This window comes from Elephantulus edwardii, unplaced genomic scaffold (genome assembly GCF_000299155.1).
Source record: "Elephantulus edwardii isolate Elephantulus edwardi_28Jun2011 unplaced genomic scaffold, EleEdw1.0 scaffold00274, whole genome shotgun sequence".
Classification (NCBI taxonomy): Eukaryota; Metazoa; Chordata; class Mammalia; order Macroscelidea; family Macroscelididae; genus Elephantulus; species Elephantulus edwardii.
In genome coordinates, this window is record NW_006400024.1 from 1,100,864 (window position 1) to 1,115,257 (window position 14,394).

The following is a 14,394-nucleotide window of genomic DNA, read 5'->3' on the forward strand; positions in this document are numbered from 1 at the left end:
ACACACACACACACAGCACTGCCTGGGCACTGTCCACACGTGTACACACACACACACACACACACACACACACACACACACACACACACACACACACACGGCACTGCCCAGGCACTGTCCACATGTGTACACACACACACACACACACAACCACTGCCCAGGCACTGTCCACACACACAGAGAGCACTGTCCAGGCACTGTCCACACACACCCCCCCCATCAATCATCATCATCACACACACACACACACACACCCCACTACCCGGTCCACCGCCATCACTCAGGCAGGGACACATCCGACACCGTGACCCTGAGCCCGACGGCCGAGTTTTGGAAGCACAGTGTTAACCACGGTGGTAAGCGTCACAGGGGATCCATCTACACACTTAACACAAGGACTTCACCACGTCGTCTGAACCACCTCCCCACACAGATGGGGCTGCCGGGGCCGCTGACACAGCTCACGGTTGTGGTGAACAACAGAACAAAGCCCGCTGTGCGTCCGGTGGGGCAGCCCGGGGTTAGTCCAGCCCCTGGGGGGGCCGCCTGCCGACAGAAGACTGATCCCTCCCGACGGCATGCTCAACGCCCGCGGGACAAAGTCCTGATCCTCACTTCCCAGGAGCCCGGATCTCATTGTTCTTCCAAGGTCGTTCTCCTCGAAGTCCCTGGAACACCCACTTGGAATTACTAGAACGTTCCACCATCCTGACTGCATGAACGAGCAAACGGGCCAGGACTTGGGGGCATGGTCTTTTCCTGACAACACCTGTCAGTTTTCCTGTGCGTGAGGACATGCGATCCCGTCTGCTAGAATCTGGCCCTTCTCTGCATTTCAAACAGCACGCCAACGACACTTTCTGTGAGGAAACCAGCGTTGTGAGAGTCACGGGGTCATCTCTGGGTCCTGGGAGCCTGGGGACGACAGGTGGGGAACCCGCCATGTCCCACGCCCTCAGCACCTTCTCCGCTCACACAGGTGCACTGCTGCAGCGACGGCGTCCCTCCACCTCGCTGTGGGTCTTCCTCCCCTCACTGACCCGCGCTTTTCTCCGCTGACCCTCAGTTTTGCACAGAACTGAGGGTGCCCGTGCTTGCTTCTGTCAGTCTCAGATCCAAGGGCCCACTGCCTAGCTTTCCATCATGGAGCAGTCGGTGGGTTAGAACCACTGACCTTGCGATCAGCTGGACACTGGTGTGGCTGCTGTACTCCATACAGTCCCTGAGCCCAGAATCCATCCCCACAGGGAAGATGACACCCGAGTGATGTCAGGGGCCACCTCTGCCAGCCCTACTGTGTCATGATCCTTCGCTGCAGGGGCCTCCACTGGGCTGTGCTCACCCTGAGATGCCCCACCTGTGCTCCAGGACGAGGTTCACCCAGGGGCATTCAGAGATTCTCACCCCGCTACCCTCTGAGCTGAGGGGACCTGGGGGCCTGGGGAGCTGGGGCCTGAGGGCATCTGGGGCTGTGCTCGGGCTCGATGGAGAGGCAGTGTCCTGTGAAGTTCTATATCATGGGGGGAAGGGGAGACTGACCACTGGACAGACTGTTCAGACAGTGGGCGTGTGTGCCCTGGGAACCTGGACTCTGGATCTGGGGTCAGCCGAGGCTGCACTCCGGCTGGATGTAGAGATTCTGCTTCCCTTTGTGTCCTGTGTGCTTCTGCACTGAGAAGGGTGGCCGACCACTGGGCAGAGCCTGCACAGTGAAGGGAGGGGGCTGTGGACAGAGGGGGCACTGCCTTGTGTCCTGTGTACTTCTGCCTCTATGCGGTGAAGGGGGGAGGACCATGGACTGAGGGGGCACTGTCGAAGCCATGTTTGAGTCGTGTCAACCACCCTATGTGTGACCCAGCATTTGTGCCACATTCTCCGACAGAGAACCACGCTGCTGACCCAACTGGACACCTTCAAAGACCTGCAAGAAAGGGAGGTTGAGACACACGTCCCCACACTTCCCTGGGGACCTACTCCCATGCGCTGCCTGACGAGGCGTTTTTGACCACAGCAACCGCGCACCGGGTCTCAGGCTGCACGTCTTGGAGACAGAAGCGTCCATCTTTCAGCTGGTGGACTTGAACCACTGGCCTTTCTATTAACAACACACCGCACCACCAGAGGCCCTTTTAAGGACTGCTGTGCTTGTTATGGCTGTTAAGCCTGTACCAATTCATGACTGACCCTTCAGTGGGTTTTCCGAGGCAGTAAATCACATGGGAGGAGACTGCCCATCCTTCTCCTTCAGGGCATCTGGTGGAGTCGAACCAGGTGCCTTTGGGATGACAGAGCAACTTCTCACCACTAGACCACTGGGACTCAGTGTGGGGACTGAGACACGTGAAGTCTTGCCTGGAGGGACAGACAGAACTTACCAGAAAAGAGACTCTCAGATCAACTGTTGGAGGAAAGGGGCCCCCCTGGACCGTGCCCAGCTCTGATTCGATTGGCTGCAAAGACGCAGCACGTGGCCGGTGAGAGGAACGGGGAGGACAGGATGGATGGGGTCCAGAGCCCGCCTCTTATACATGACAGGTCACAGCCTGCCAGTCTCCGGTGCCAGCCCTGTGGACAGCAGTGTCCAGAGCCAGGGCCTCACCTTCAGGCTCCACACTGACAGTGTGGGATGTGACCACGGATCAGCTTGGTGAGTCCTGTGGCTAGCTACTGTGGGCTGGCTGCCGTGGCCTGAGCACCGTGGCTGGCCACTGCTGGCCATCATGACCTGCCTCCATGGACTGGCCACTATGGCCTGGGCACCGTGGATGGCCGTCTTGGCCTCCCTCTGTGACCTGGCTGCCGTGGCCTGGGCGCCGTGGCCTGGCTGCTGTGCCCTAGGCGCCGTGGTTGGCTGCATGGCCGTCCTCCATGGCCTGGCCACCTCCTCCATGGCCTGTCTGCCCCACCAAGTGACACATGGCCGCCCTTACCTTGGACTTGCCCTTGCTGTAACACGCCTTCTTGGTGTTCTCGTCACAGCCCCACTCCACAGCCTGTTGGAGACAGCAAACACCACCGTCAGGTCCTCGGAGGGATGGAGGGGAGGTCAGAAGGTGCCCGGGCACAGACCTGCCAGGTGGCCCACCAGAATGTCCGCAGTGTGACAAGTCTGCACCTGTCCCTGGATGCCCCCCTCACCTCCCAGGGAGCCTGCCTCGCCGTGGCCTGCGTCGGCTCCAAGGCTAATGTTCACCTTCACAGCGGAGCCTGATGTCTGCTTCCAGCAGAGCGGTGTGAGGATTCGAACCACGGACCTCTCTGTCAGCAGCCACCAGAGCTCCGACCGCTCACTCAAGCAGGCAGGCTTACATTCGGATCTACGTGCAGGCGTTCCAATGTTCTCTTTCACCAGATAATTGTTTTTATTCGTTTATTGTGATTGTAGTGGAAATTCACAGGCAGGGCGGCCTCATTCATTTGCTGACACACAGGTCCCTCTCCCCCGGCCACTAATTCACGTTAACTGTGACACACACGTGGTCTAGCTGTTATAAGCACACTGTAGGCATGGCCCACGAGGGGTCGGTCCTTGGAAAAAGGCATGATGCTCGCAAAAGCAGAGGGTCAGTCAAAGAGAGGAAGACCCTCAGTGAGATGAAGACACAGTTAACAATGGACAGGAGCGTGGTGGGCACGCTGAGGTTGGTGTCCGGCAGGACAGAGTCCACGTCTGCTGTACATATGTCCGCTGAGTCACTGGCTTGATGGCACTTAACAACAACAACAACATATTTACCCTCTTCCTGTTAGCTGGTGAAGCATCACCCTGACCCATAGTGACTCCCTCACGACAGTGCTGCCTGTCCTGGGCCACCCATCACCAGTTATACACAGGATCACCACGGCCCCCGGGGCACCCACCACGGCCCCTGGGGCTCTCATCATGACCCCTGGGGCTCCCATCATGACCCCTGGAGCTTCCAGCACACCCCCAAGCTCCCAGCACAGCCCATGGGGCTCCCACCACGGCCCCTGGGGCTCCCAGAGCACCCTTCGGGGCTCCCACAAGGCCTTTCTTCCTAGCTCTGCAAATCCCCACTGAACCCTGTTCAAAGCTGGACACCAGAGCTCCCTGACAGAGGGGCAACTGCACCTGGGATTCACTGACCAGGAACTGAACCAGGGTCTCCTGCATGGAAGGTGAGGATTCTATCACTGAGCCCGTGCTGAGCCCTGACAACCAGTGCGGGTTCCTGTTAAAGAGCTGTGCGTGTTAGTGACCACCGGTGACAGCGAGGACAGGTACTGACCACGGGGCTCAGAGGACACACAGGGGAGCCCACGGAGAAGTAGCCACAGGCTCGTCCGTGCCCCGATGTCCCTGCAGGTTACGCACAGCCGCACGTAATGAAGCATGACTGTGGCTACCTCCTCCCGGGAGACACATCCACGGCGAGCAGCCGGCCAAGAACACGCTCAGGCGAGCAGCACACCTGTGCCCGCCCCGGGAGCAACGCCAGGGTTCCGCATAGCCATGTCTGTTGTTTCAGCCGTCGACTTGACTGTGACACTTAGAGTCCACAGCTGACAGGGTGCCCACAGGTGACAAAGCACACACAGGTGACAGGGTGCCCACAAGTGACAGGGCATCCACAGGTAGCAGAGTGCACACAGGTGACAGAGCACCTACAGGTGACAGATTGTGTCCAACTGATAGAGTGCCTTCAGGTGACAAAGTGTTCACAGGTGGCAGCATGCCCCCAGGTGACAGAGTGCTCACAGGTGACAAAGCATGGACAGGGGAAACAGAGCCCACAGGTGACAGAGCATACCAGTGACAACTGCCCCATTCGGGCTCTATAGGCCGCAGTGTTAATGGAAGATCCCATGTGGGACTGAACACGCAACCACTCAGACCACAGCCAAGTGCCCAGTGCTCCGTGAGGCCTGGCTGGGTAGTCACAGCTCTGATTTCTGCTTAACTTGCCAAGGCTATCTCAGCTTACGTCGACCAGGTAGACACGCCCTGTCGCACGGCCAGGTTCCATTCATAATCGGAATCACGGGGACAACGAGTGATCAGTCAGGGTGACACACAGGTTCCATTCATAATTGGAATCACGGGGACAATGTGTGATCAGTCAGGGTGACACACAGGTTACGTTCACAATCAGAATCACGGGGACAACGTGTGATCAGTCAGGGTGACACACAGATCCAGCGTCCAAGGACGAAGCACCCAAAGGTGTCCAAGGCAGGACCCCTGTGAATGGTAACTGTGCCTAGGACAGTAACTGTCTACACGGGCCGTGTCGGGGTGTGGAAGGTACATGCATTTCTCCACCTCCTGGGGCTGTGGGCACCTTCTCTCCTGAATGACCACCCAGCCAGATGTGTGAGGAGTAAGCCCCTTACTGCTTAAGTCATCCTAAACCAATTAAGTGAGGGAAGGGCTAATGTTAATTTGGGACCAGACTGAATAATAAATGAACTGAAACAATCAGGAAAGCAATGCCTTACGGTAGAAAGAGGAGGAATGGTTTTATTCTCATAGTAAAAGAGGTTTTGCTTTTCATCCTCTGACGTGTAGGAGCCAGCCAAAATCAGGTGGCTGGGGTTTACCAGCTGCTCTGCAGGACGGGCCACCTCCTCCTTTTTAAATGTGTTACTGGTTTGTTTACAATAATCTACAGTGTTCCACTCCGGTAAGGGCCAGCTCCTCCTGCACTGCTCACTGCCTATGAAAACCCACGGGGGTCAGCAACTCGATGACACACAACAACAAAATCCAAGGAGCCTTGGTAGCTCTGTGTGTGAAGCATCAGGCTGCCAGCCAAAAAGCGGAGGGTCCGCTCAAGAGAGGAAGACTCCAACGCTGTGGACGGACACAGTGACAGCTGCAATGGGCTCAAACGTGTCAGGAAGTGTGGGGACGGCACAGGACAGGACCAGGCTCAGAGCTGTTGTTCAAGGCCCTGCGTGGGTCCTGGTACATGGTTTAAAAAGAAGGGGGTGTGTCAGGGCGGTATTCTTTCTCCATAATTACCCAGTCTGTATGTCAAACAAATCACTCAACAGGCTGGACTCGATAAACTAAGTGTGGCATCGAGACCAGAGGGGGACTCCTCCATAACCTGTGTTATGCAGATGACACAACCTCACCAGCTGAAAGTGAAGAAGACTTGAAGCACTTGCTGCAGAAGATCAAGGACTGCAGCCTTCAATATAGATTGCATCTCAAGGTCAAGAAAACAAAGCTGCTCACCACTGGATCGATAGGCAACATCATGATGAATTGGAAAAAAGACTGAAAATGTCAACAACTTCATCTTGGATCCATAACCAATGTCCTTTGTACCAGCAGTCAGGGTATCAGGAGACGCACTGGACTTGGAAAAGGCTGCAGTTAGAGACCTCTCCAAATAACTGAGGAGTGATTATGTCAGTGTGAGGAATAAGGTGCACCTGATGCAGGCCATGGGCTTTCTGATCACTTGCTATGCATCTGAGGGCTGGACAATGAATACGGATGACAGAAGAATTGATGCACGTGAGTTATGGTGTTGGAGAAGAGCAGTGAACATCCTATGGGTTGCCAAAACAGCAAACAAATCTGTCTTAGAGAAAGGACAGCCGGAATGCTCTTTGGAGGCAAAGATGATGAGGTTTTGCATCACATCTTCGGGCATGTTGCTAGGAGGGGCTTGGAGAGGGACACGATGCTTGGAAGGGTAGAGGGTCGACAAAGGAGCAGAAGACCCTGGACCAGGCAGACTGACACAGTGACTGCTGCAATGGGCTTTTGTGTCAGGAAGTGTGTGGATGGCATAGGATAGAACAGGGTTCAGATCTTTTGTTCATAGGGTCGCTATGAGTTATACTTGACAGCATCTAACAACAACAACAACGAAAAGTTTGGCTGTTCAAATCCACCAGGCACTCCGTGGGAGAAATAAATGCAGTTGGTTCCCAGGAAGATTTACAGCCCCATAAACGCACAGCAGGTCTTGGTGAGGGGGAAGGGCCAGACAGCAGTGCAGAGCCTTGTTAGCACATTGTGTTCATTCCTCTGCTACAGAGCAGAGATAAAAGCACAAAAAATAGCATCCCATGTAACAAGTCCAACTTGGCACACAGGGGTCCAGAAGATAAGGGTTCCAGAGAGACCACTGATGTGTCATTCAGAAAGAACAATACGCCCCACTGTCGGCCCCTGTGCCAGCTCAGAGATTCCTGTCATTCCCGATGTCAGCATCTGATAAGAGCTTGCTCTGACTCTCTGTGCTGGGTGTCTGGCCCACAGTGTCTGGCAGCAAGGATAAGATCAGGGAAAGTCAGCAGCTGCTGTGAGCAGAGGGCGTGACTCCGGAGCTGGACAGCAAATCCTCCCCTGAAGCATGGAGGGAGACGGGCTCAGCGAAGAGGCTTCTGCATGTCTGTCCCCAGGAAGGACAGACAGAGCCAGCGTGCCCTTGTCTTCAAACGGACCTCCAGACTCCTTGTGTAGACCTCTTCACTGCGTTTCTTTTTAAAAGAATTGTGGCATGAATTGTTGTTGTGAGGTGCTGTTGAGTTGGACTTCATAGAGACCCTGTGAACAGCGAGCCTGCACCCTGTCCTGCCTTGTCCAATCCTGACCATCCCTGATACACTTGAGCCCATTGCCAACAGTCACTATGTCACTGAGGGTCTTTCTGTCTTTCTCTGCCTCTCTTGATGTCTCTCTCCAGGAAACAGCCTATCCTAGCAACGCGCCTGCAGTATGTGAGGCGAAGCTTGGTCATCTTTGCCTCCAAGGGGCTCTGACTGCACCTTGGCCACGACGTCTGTGCTCGTGTTTTTGGCAGCCCGTGGGATACGCAGTGCTCTTCTCCGCTTTCCAGGCCTGGCTCGTGGGTTACAGCAAGCAAGGATCAACACCTGAAGACAGCAGTTTCCACACCACCTCCCCTCTGGAGTATGAAGCACCAGAGTCAAAGATCCGGCGGAGCAAACACCCTCATGTGGGATGTTATCCTTCTGTGCCAGGAGGAGGCTCGGCTTGTCCTCAGATGGCTCCTGCACCGTGATATGTGAGTGCCTGATGGGAGGTACAAGGCTTACACGTCAGCGTGTTGTATTGGGGGAATGATTTGCGACCTCTCCAAAAATGATGAAGAGCAATGGTATCAGTTCTAAGACTAAGGTGCGCCTGATTTGGGCCACAATCTTCTCAAAGGCTATTTATCAGGGAGTTGGACAATAAATAAGGATGACTGAAGAAAAATTGATGGGTTTTTGGTTTGGGGTGTTTTTTTTTTAAGATGCAACTCAAGGTAACATTGTATTTATTGTGCTGAAAATGTGCAGAGTCAAGGATGAACCATGGCAACAGTTTCTCCATGGAGAATCCGGCGGGCTGGCTTCCACGCTGCGGTTTGTAGCAGCGTCCTCATTGTCCTTTCACAAGTCATCTGGACCATCCCAGCATGATGAGCTTGGGCTGACCACCTCCACGTTTCCAGTCTGAACTTCTGCTTCCACTGTCAAGTTCAGCTAGCGTTGATCATTCTTTAAAAGAGCACACGTAAGGCATTTGCACTTTATTAATATAGGCCATGTCTAGGCTCATGCCTAACACAGGTTCCGTGTAATAAAGCAAGCTCATTCCCACTGAGTCAGAACTGTGACTCGTCCCAGCCCTTCACGTGGCTTCGGAGGCTGTAACCACAGAGGAGCAGGCTGACACCATTCTCCCACGGGACAGCTAGAGGATCCGATGGTCAAAGACATGCAGCCTTGTCACGCAGTACACGTCCCTAGAGACGAAGCCACAAAAACACTGACGATGGGATTTAAAGCTTAAACATTATGATTAAGGTTTAAAGTTTAAAGCTTATCTCAAGGAAAACAGCTTGTGGAGACCATAAGGCTCAGTGGATCCGGGGAGTCTGGATTCCGTTGGTGATCAACCTTCATTCTACTCTCAGTGGAGGCAGTCGTTCTCTCAGGCATCATAAATTGGAAACAAGTTCCACTCCTGACTGAAGCAGTCATTTCTGTGACGACAGCAATTCTTCTGTGAGATCCGTGTCGCTCACCCAAATGGAACTTAATGCAGGCAAATCAACGTCAATGCAACCTAACACTGAGTCTCCACTTTGGTGTTTAAGTTCCCTCACATTTGTCTTCCTTCTAAAGCATCAGGCTTGTTGTTGTGATTGTTCTTACGTGCCGTCGAATCACTTGTGACTCTGTACAACAGCCCTGAACCCTGCTCTAACCTATGCCAATCTCACTGTCTACGACACACCTGCCATCATACCCCAGTCACTGAGTCAATCCATCTCCTCCGGACTCTTCCTCTCCTGTGCTGTTCCCCTATCCTCCCAACCATAATGTCTCTCTCCAAGGACTGGTCACTCTTTTTTTTTTCTTGTTTGTTTTTAATTGATATTTTAATGAAAGTTTATAGAGAACTTGGATTTCGATCATTCATTATTGCACAATTTCCTCCCTGCCCCCACCCCAGTTCACTTTCTCTTTGGAAAAAAAAAATTCTTTCATTGTTGTACAATTCCCACTCCGACCCTAGGCCACTTTACTATGCAGCTCTTATTCTGGACTGTTATCCTACAAGTAAAACCTAATCATATATTCCCTTTAAGCAGGTCTTTCCCTCATCTACTTCCATGCAGTATATTATGTTTACCCCCTTTTTTCTTAGTTCCTCCTGAACCCCGATGTCAGTCCTCTTTTACAAGAGTGGCACTTTGCAGTATTTTGTCCTTTTCTGACTGAGATACTTCACTCGGCATAATTCCTCTAGGGTCACCCATTTTGTATACTATTTCATGAGTTCTTTGTTTTTCAATGCAGCACAGTAATCCATAGTGTGAATATACCACACAATGTTGATGGGCACTTGGGTTGATTTCAACTCTTTGTTACTGTGAATAAAACAGCAATAAGCATGGGTGTGCATATATCTGCTTGGGTGGCAGTTCTGGTCTCTTTGGGGTATATTCCCAGGAGTGGAATTTCTGGGTCAAATGGTATCTCTATTTCCAACTTTTTGAGAATGCGTCATACTGCCTTCCACAGTGGTTGTACCATTTTACACTCTCAGCAACAGTGAATAAGGGTTCCAGTTTCTCCACAGCCTCGCCAGCATTTGTTGTTTGCTGTTCTGTTGAATTTTGCTATTGTCACTGGGGTGAGATGATTTCTCATAGCTGTTTTGATTTGCATCTCTCCTAGAGCTAGGGATTTTGAACATTTCTTCATGTGCTTGTTGGCCATCTGAATGTCTTCTTTGGTGAAGTGTCTGTTCATATCCTGTGCCCATTTTGCAATTAGGTTGTTTACGTTTATCTTGTTGTGATGAGGGCTGGTCACTCTTTATAACATGTCCAAAGTATTTTATTTGAAGCTTCAGAATCCTTGCCTACAAGGAGCAGCCTGGTTTCACCCTCTCCAGGACAAACCTGTTTGTTCTAGCAGTCCATGGTGCATTCAATACACTTCTTCAGAACCAGAGCTCAAAAGCATCAATTCTCCTTCTATCATCCCTAGTCATTGCCCAGTTTTCTAATACATAGCAAGTAATTGCAAAGACTATGGCCTATATCAGGCGCACCTTAGTCTCTAGACTAACATCGTTGCTCTTCAGTACTCTGGAGAGGTCCCTGACAGCAGACTTTCCCAGTGCAATTTGTCTTTTTATTTCCTGGTTGTTGGTACCAAAGTTGTTGATTGTGGAATCAAGCAAACTAAAGCTTTTAACAATCTTAATCTCTTCTACTATCTACTATGATACTGTCAATTGGCCCAGTGGTGAGAATCTTTGTCTTCTTGATTTGAGCCTCAATCCATATTGAAGGCTGTAGTCCTTGACCCTCTGCAGCAAGCGCTTCAGGTTCTACTCAGTTTCAGCAAGCAGGGTTGTGTCATCTGTATAACGCAGATTGTTGATAAATCTTCCTCCAGTCCTGATGCCACACTTTTCTTCATAGAGCCTAGCCTCCCAGATAATCTGTTCTGCATATAGATTGAAAAGGTGTGGGGATAGGACAAATCCCTGGCATATACCCTTCCCAATATTGAGCCATGCAGTGTTTCTGTGTTCTGTTCTGATGACTTCCTCCTGGTCTGAGTTGAGGTTTCACACAAGCACAATCAAGTGTTCTGGGATTCCCATTCTTCTCAGAGTTAGCCGCAGATTGTTGTGATGCACACAGTCAAATGTCTTTGCACAGTCAACAAAACACAAACCTTCCACTGGTACTGTCAGCTTTTAGCCAAGATCCATCTAACATTGGCTATAATATCCCTTGCACCATGGATCTCTTCTAAACCCAACCTGCACATCTGGCAGTTCTCTGTTGATGTGCTGATCCACTCGTTTTTGGATAATGTTCAGCAGAATCTTGCTTGTGTGTGACATTAATTATATTGTTTAATAATTGACACACTCTGTTGAGTCACCTTTCTTTGGAATGGGAACAAACAATGGATCTTTTCCAGTAAGTTGGCCCAGTGGCTGTCCTCCAAATTTCTTGGCACAACTTGGTGAGTGCATCCAGGGCAGTGTCTGCTTATTGAAATATGTCAATGGGTATGACGTCATTCTTGGGACCTTGTTTTCTGCCACTTCCTTCAGAGCAGCTTAAACTTCTTTTTCCATTACCACAGGCTTTTGTTCATATGTTTCATGAAATTCTTCTGTGCCCGCCATTCCTTTTGGTACAATGACTCTGTGTACTCTTTCCGTCTTCTTTTAATCGTTCCTGGATCATTTAATATTCTGCCCACAGCATCCTTAAGCATTGTAACGCAAGGCTTCAATTTGTTCTTCAGTTTCTTCAGCTTAAGAAATGCTGAGCAAGTTCGGCGCCTTTGATTTTCTGACCCCAGCTCTTTGCACACTTCATTAGAATACTTTGTTTTCCCACACTGCCCTTTGAAATCTTCTATTCGGCTCCTTAATCTCTTGATTTCTTCCCTTTGCTTTGGCCTCTTGGTGCTCTAGTGCAATATTCAGAGTCACTTCTGGCATCTATCTTGGTCTTTTCTTCCTCCTATGCCTTTGTAATGTCTTTTGCATTCTTCACAGTTGATATTCTTGATATCCTCCCACAGCTCATCTGAGCTTTGCTTAGTGTTTAAGACCTCAAACGTGTTCCTGAGATGGTTTTAAAGTTCTAGTGGGACAGAGTCAAGGTCACTTTTTGGTTCCTGTGAATTTGATTTAATTTTCCTTAGCTTCAGCTTAAAACGAACTTGCACATGAGTAGTTGGTGGTCTGCTCCACCACCCGCACCTGGCCTAGTTTTCACAGCTGATAATGAGCTTCTCCAGCGGTTCTTTCCACAGATGCAATCAATCTGATTCCTATGCATACCTTCTGGGGAATTCCATGTAAATACCCTGCGTTTATGTTTCTTATAAAAGGTATTTTCAATGAATAAATCATTGATTGTACAGAACTCTATCTAAAACTAAAAACAAACACAATTTTCCTTGAGTTGTCCGACTCACAGAAGCCCAGGAGCACAGAGTACGACCTGCAGGTCTTGCAGGTTTGCAGGCTGGGATCTTGACAAACGTGAACTGCCTCAGCTTTCTGTCAGGGGGCAGCCCGTGGGCCCTAGTCAGAGGTCTGCCCTCAGCAGCCACGGGCTTAACCTCTGCGCCACCACCGCGTCTGCTGGGGGAGAGGAGTCTCCTGCGTGCAGCCAGCCCCTGGCCTTCAGCACATATTCTCCAGCCGAATGGAGACGTGGTCATGGCACGTCCGGGATCCATGGTGACTGGGGAATCCCGTGCTGTGAGTGAGCAGAGAAACACGTGCATTCCAAAGAGCCAAGGATTCCTGTTCATGGCAAAGTTCCTTCTCCTCAGTGAGCAAAACAGCACAGGGTATTCAACTGCTCACACACTGTGCTGTGCTCTTGCCTTCATTCTGTGGTTAATGCATAAATCTCCATCAGATTCCTCCCAAGTGCAAGACACTCTACTAAGTTCAGGATCATAAAAACTGTCAGCTTCACTCGGGTGGCAGGACCTACAAGACCTGGGCCCTCAGACATCCTGGGGCAACAGTTTTCAGCCGGACAATATTCTTGTCATGTGGTGGTTGTTAGGTGCTGTCAGGTCTCCTGTGACTCATGGCAACCTTATGAACAAGAGATCCGAATCCTGTCCTAACCTGAGCCATCCGCACCACCTGTGACACACGGAACCCCCTGTACAGTCACTGTTGAGACCACCCGGTTGAGAGCCTTCCTGTCTTACGTAGACCCTTCACCTGTCCGAGCAGGATGACCTTCTCCAAAGACTGGCCCCTCCTAAAAAATGCCCAAAATATTTGAAGTTTCACCATCCCTGCATTCCAGAACTCTGATAAGATTTTCTCCAAGACAGAACAGTCTATGGAACATCCAGTGCTCTTCTCCACATCACAACTCAAAGGCATCACTCCTTCTTCTGTCACCCTACACACTGTCACATTTTCCTGTGCTGTTTTCGTTAGATACGGTTGAGTAGGACTCATGACAACCCTATGAACGACAGAACTGAACCCTGTCCTTCCTGTGCCATCCTCCTCCTCTCTGTCACACTAAAGCCTATTTTCCTGAAGTCACTGTGTCAATCCATCTCGTTGAGGGTCTTCTTCTCTTTCACTATCCCTCTAACTTGCAAGCATGATGTCCCTCTCCAAGGAATAACCTCTCCTAGCAAAGTGCCAAAGGAGGGGAGAGGAGGCTTTATCATTTTTGCCTCCAGAGAACACTCTGGCTTGTACCTTCACCAGGACATATTTATTTGTCCTTTTGCAGACCATGGGATGTTCATTTCGCCATTCTATCGCTCATCAATTCTTCTGTCATCCTTATTCATTGTTCAGTTCTCACATGCACAGCAAATGACCAGAAAGGCCATGGCCCGAATCAGACCCACCTTAGTCCTCAAATAATTTGCAGACGTCCCGAGTGCAGATTTTCCAGTTCAATACACCTTCCGATCTCCAAACTGCTGGTACCAAGTATACTGATTATGGATCCAAATATGAAACTGTTGACGGCTGAGCTTTTCTTCACCTGTCATGATCTTGTCTAGGAAATTTTGTCTTCTTGACACTGAGATTCATTCCATATTAAATGCTGTAGTCTTTGATCTTCTGCAGCATGCATTTTAAGTCCTTCTCACTTTCAGCAACCAAGGTTGAGTCATCTACATGACAGAGGTCATTGATGAGTCTCTCTCTGATCCTGATGCCACATTCTTGTTCATAGAGTCCGCCTCTCGAATGATTTGTTGGTAGATGCCATCAAGTCACGTCCGTCTTACTGTGACTCAATGCACAACAGAAATGTGCTTGTGTCCTGTGTCCTGTGTCCTTTGTCCTGGGTCCTAGGTCCTATGTCTTGGGCCTGGGCCCTGGGTCCTGTGTCCTGTGTCCTGTGTCCTGGG

General features: G+C 50.7%; 1 protein-coding gene across 1 annotated transcript in view; it reads right to left on the reverse strand.

The window, feature by feature from the left end:
• SEMA5A (sema domain, seven thrombospondin repeats (type 1 and type 1-like), transmembrane domain (TM) and short cytoplasmic domain, (semaphorin) 5A) overlaps positions 1-14,394 on the reverse strand; it is a 299,478-nt gene that overhangs the window by 189,165 nt on the left and 95,919 nt on the right. Inside the window, exon 4 of the mRNA XM_006900152.1 lies at positions 2,931-2,993. Within this exon, the coding sequence (XP_006900214.1) occupies positions 2,931-2,993 (63 nt within the window). The remainder of the gene's footprint in view (positions 1-2,930; positions 2,994-14,394) is intronic.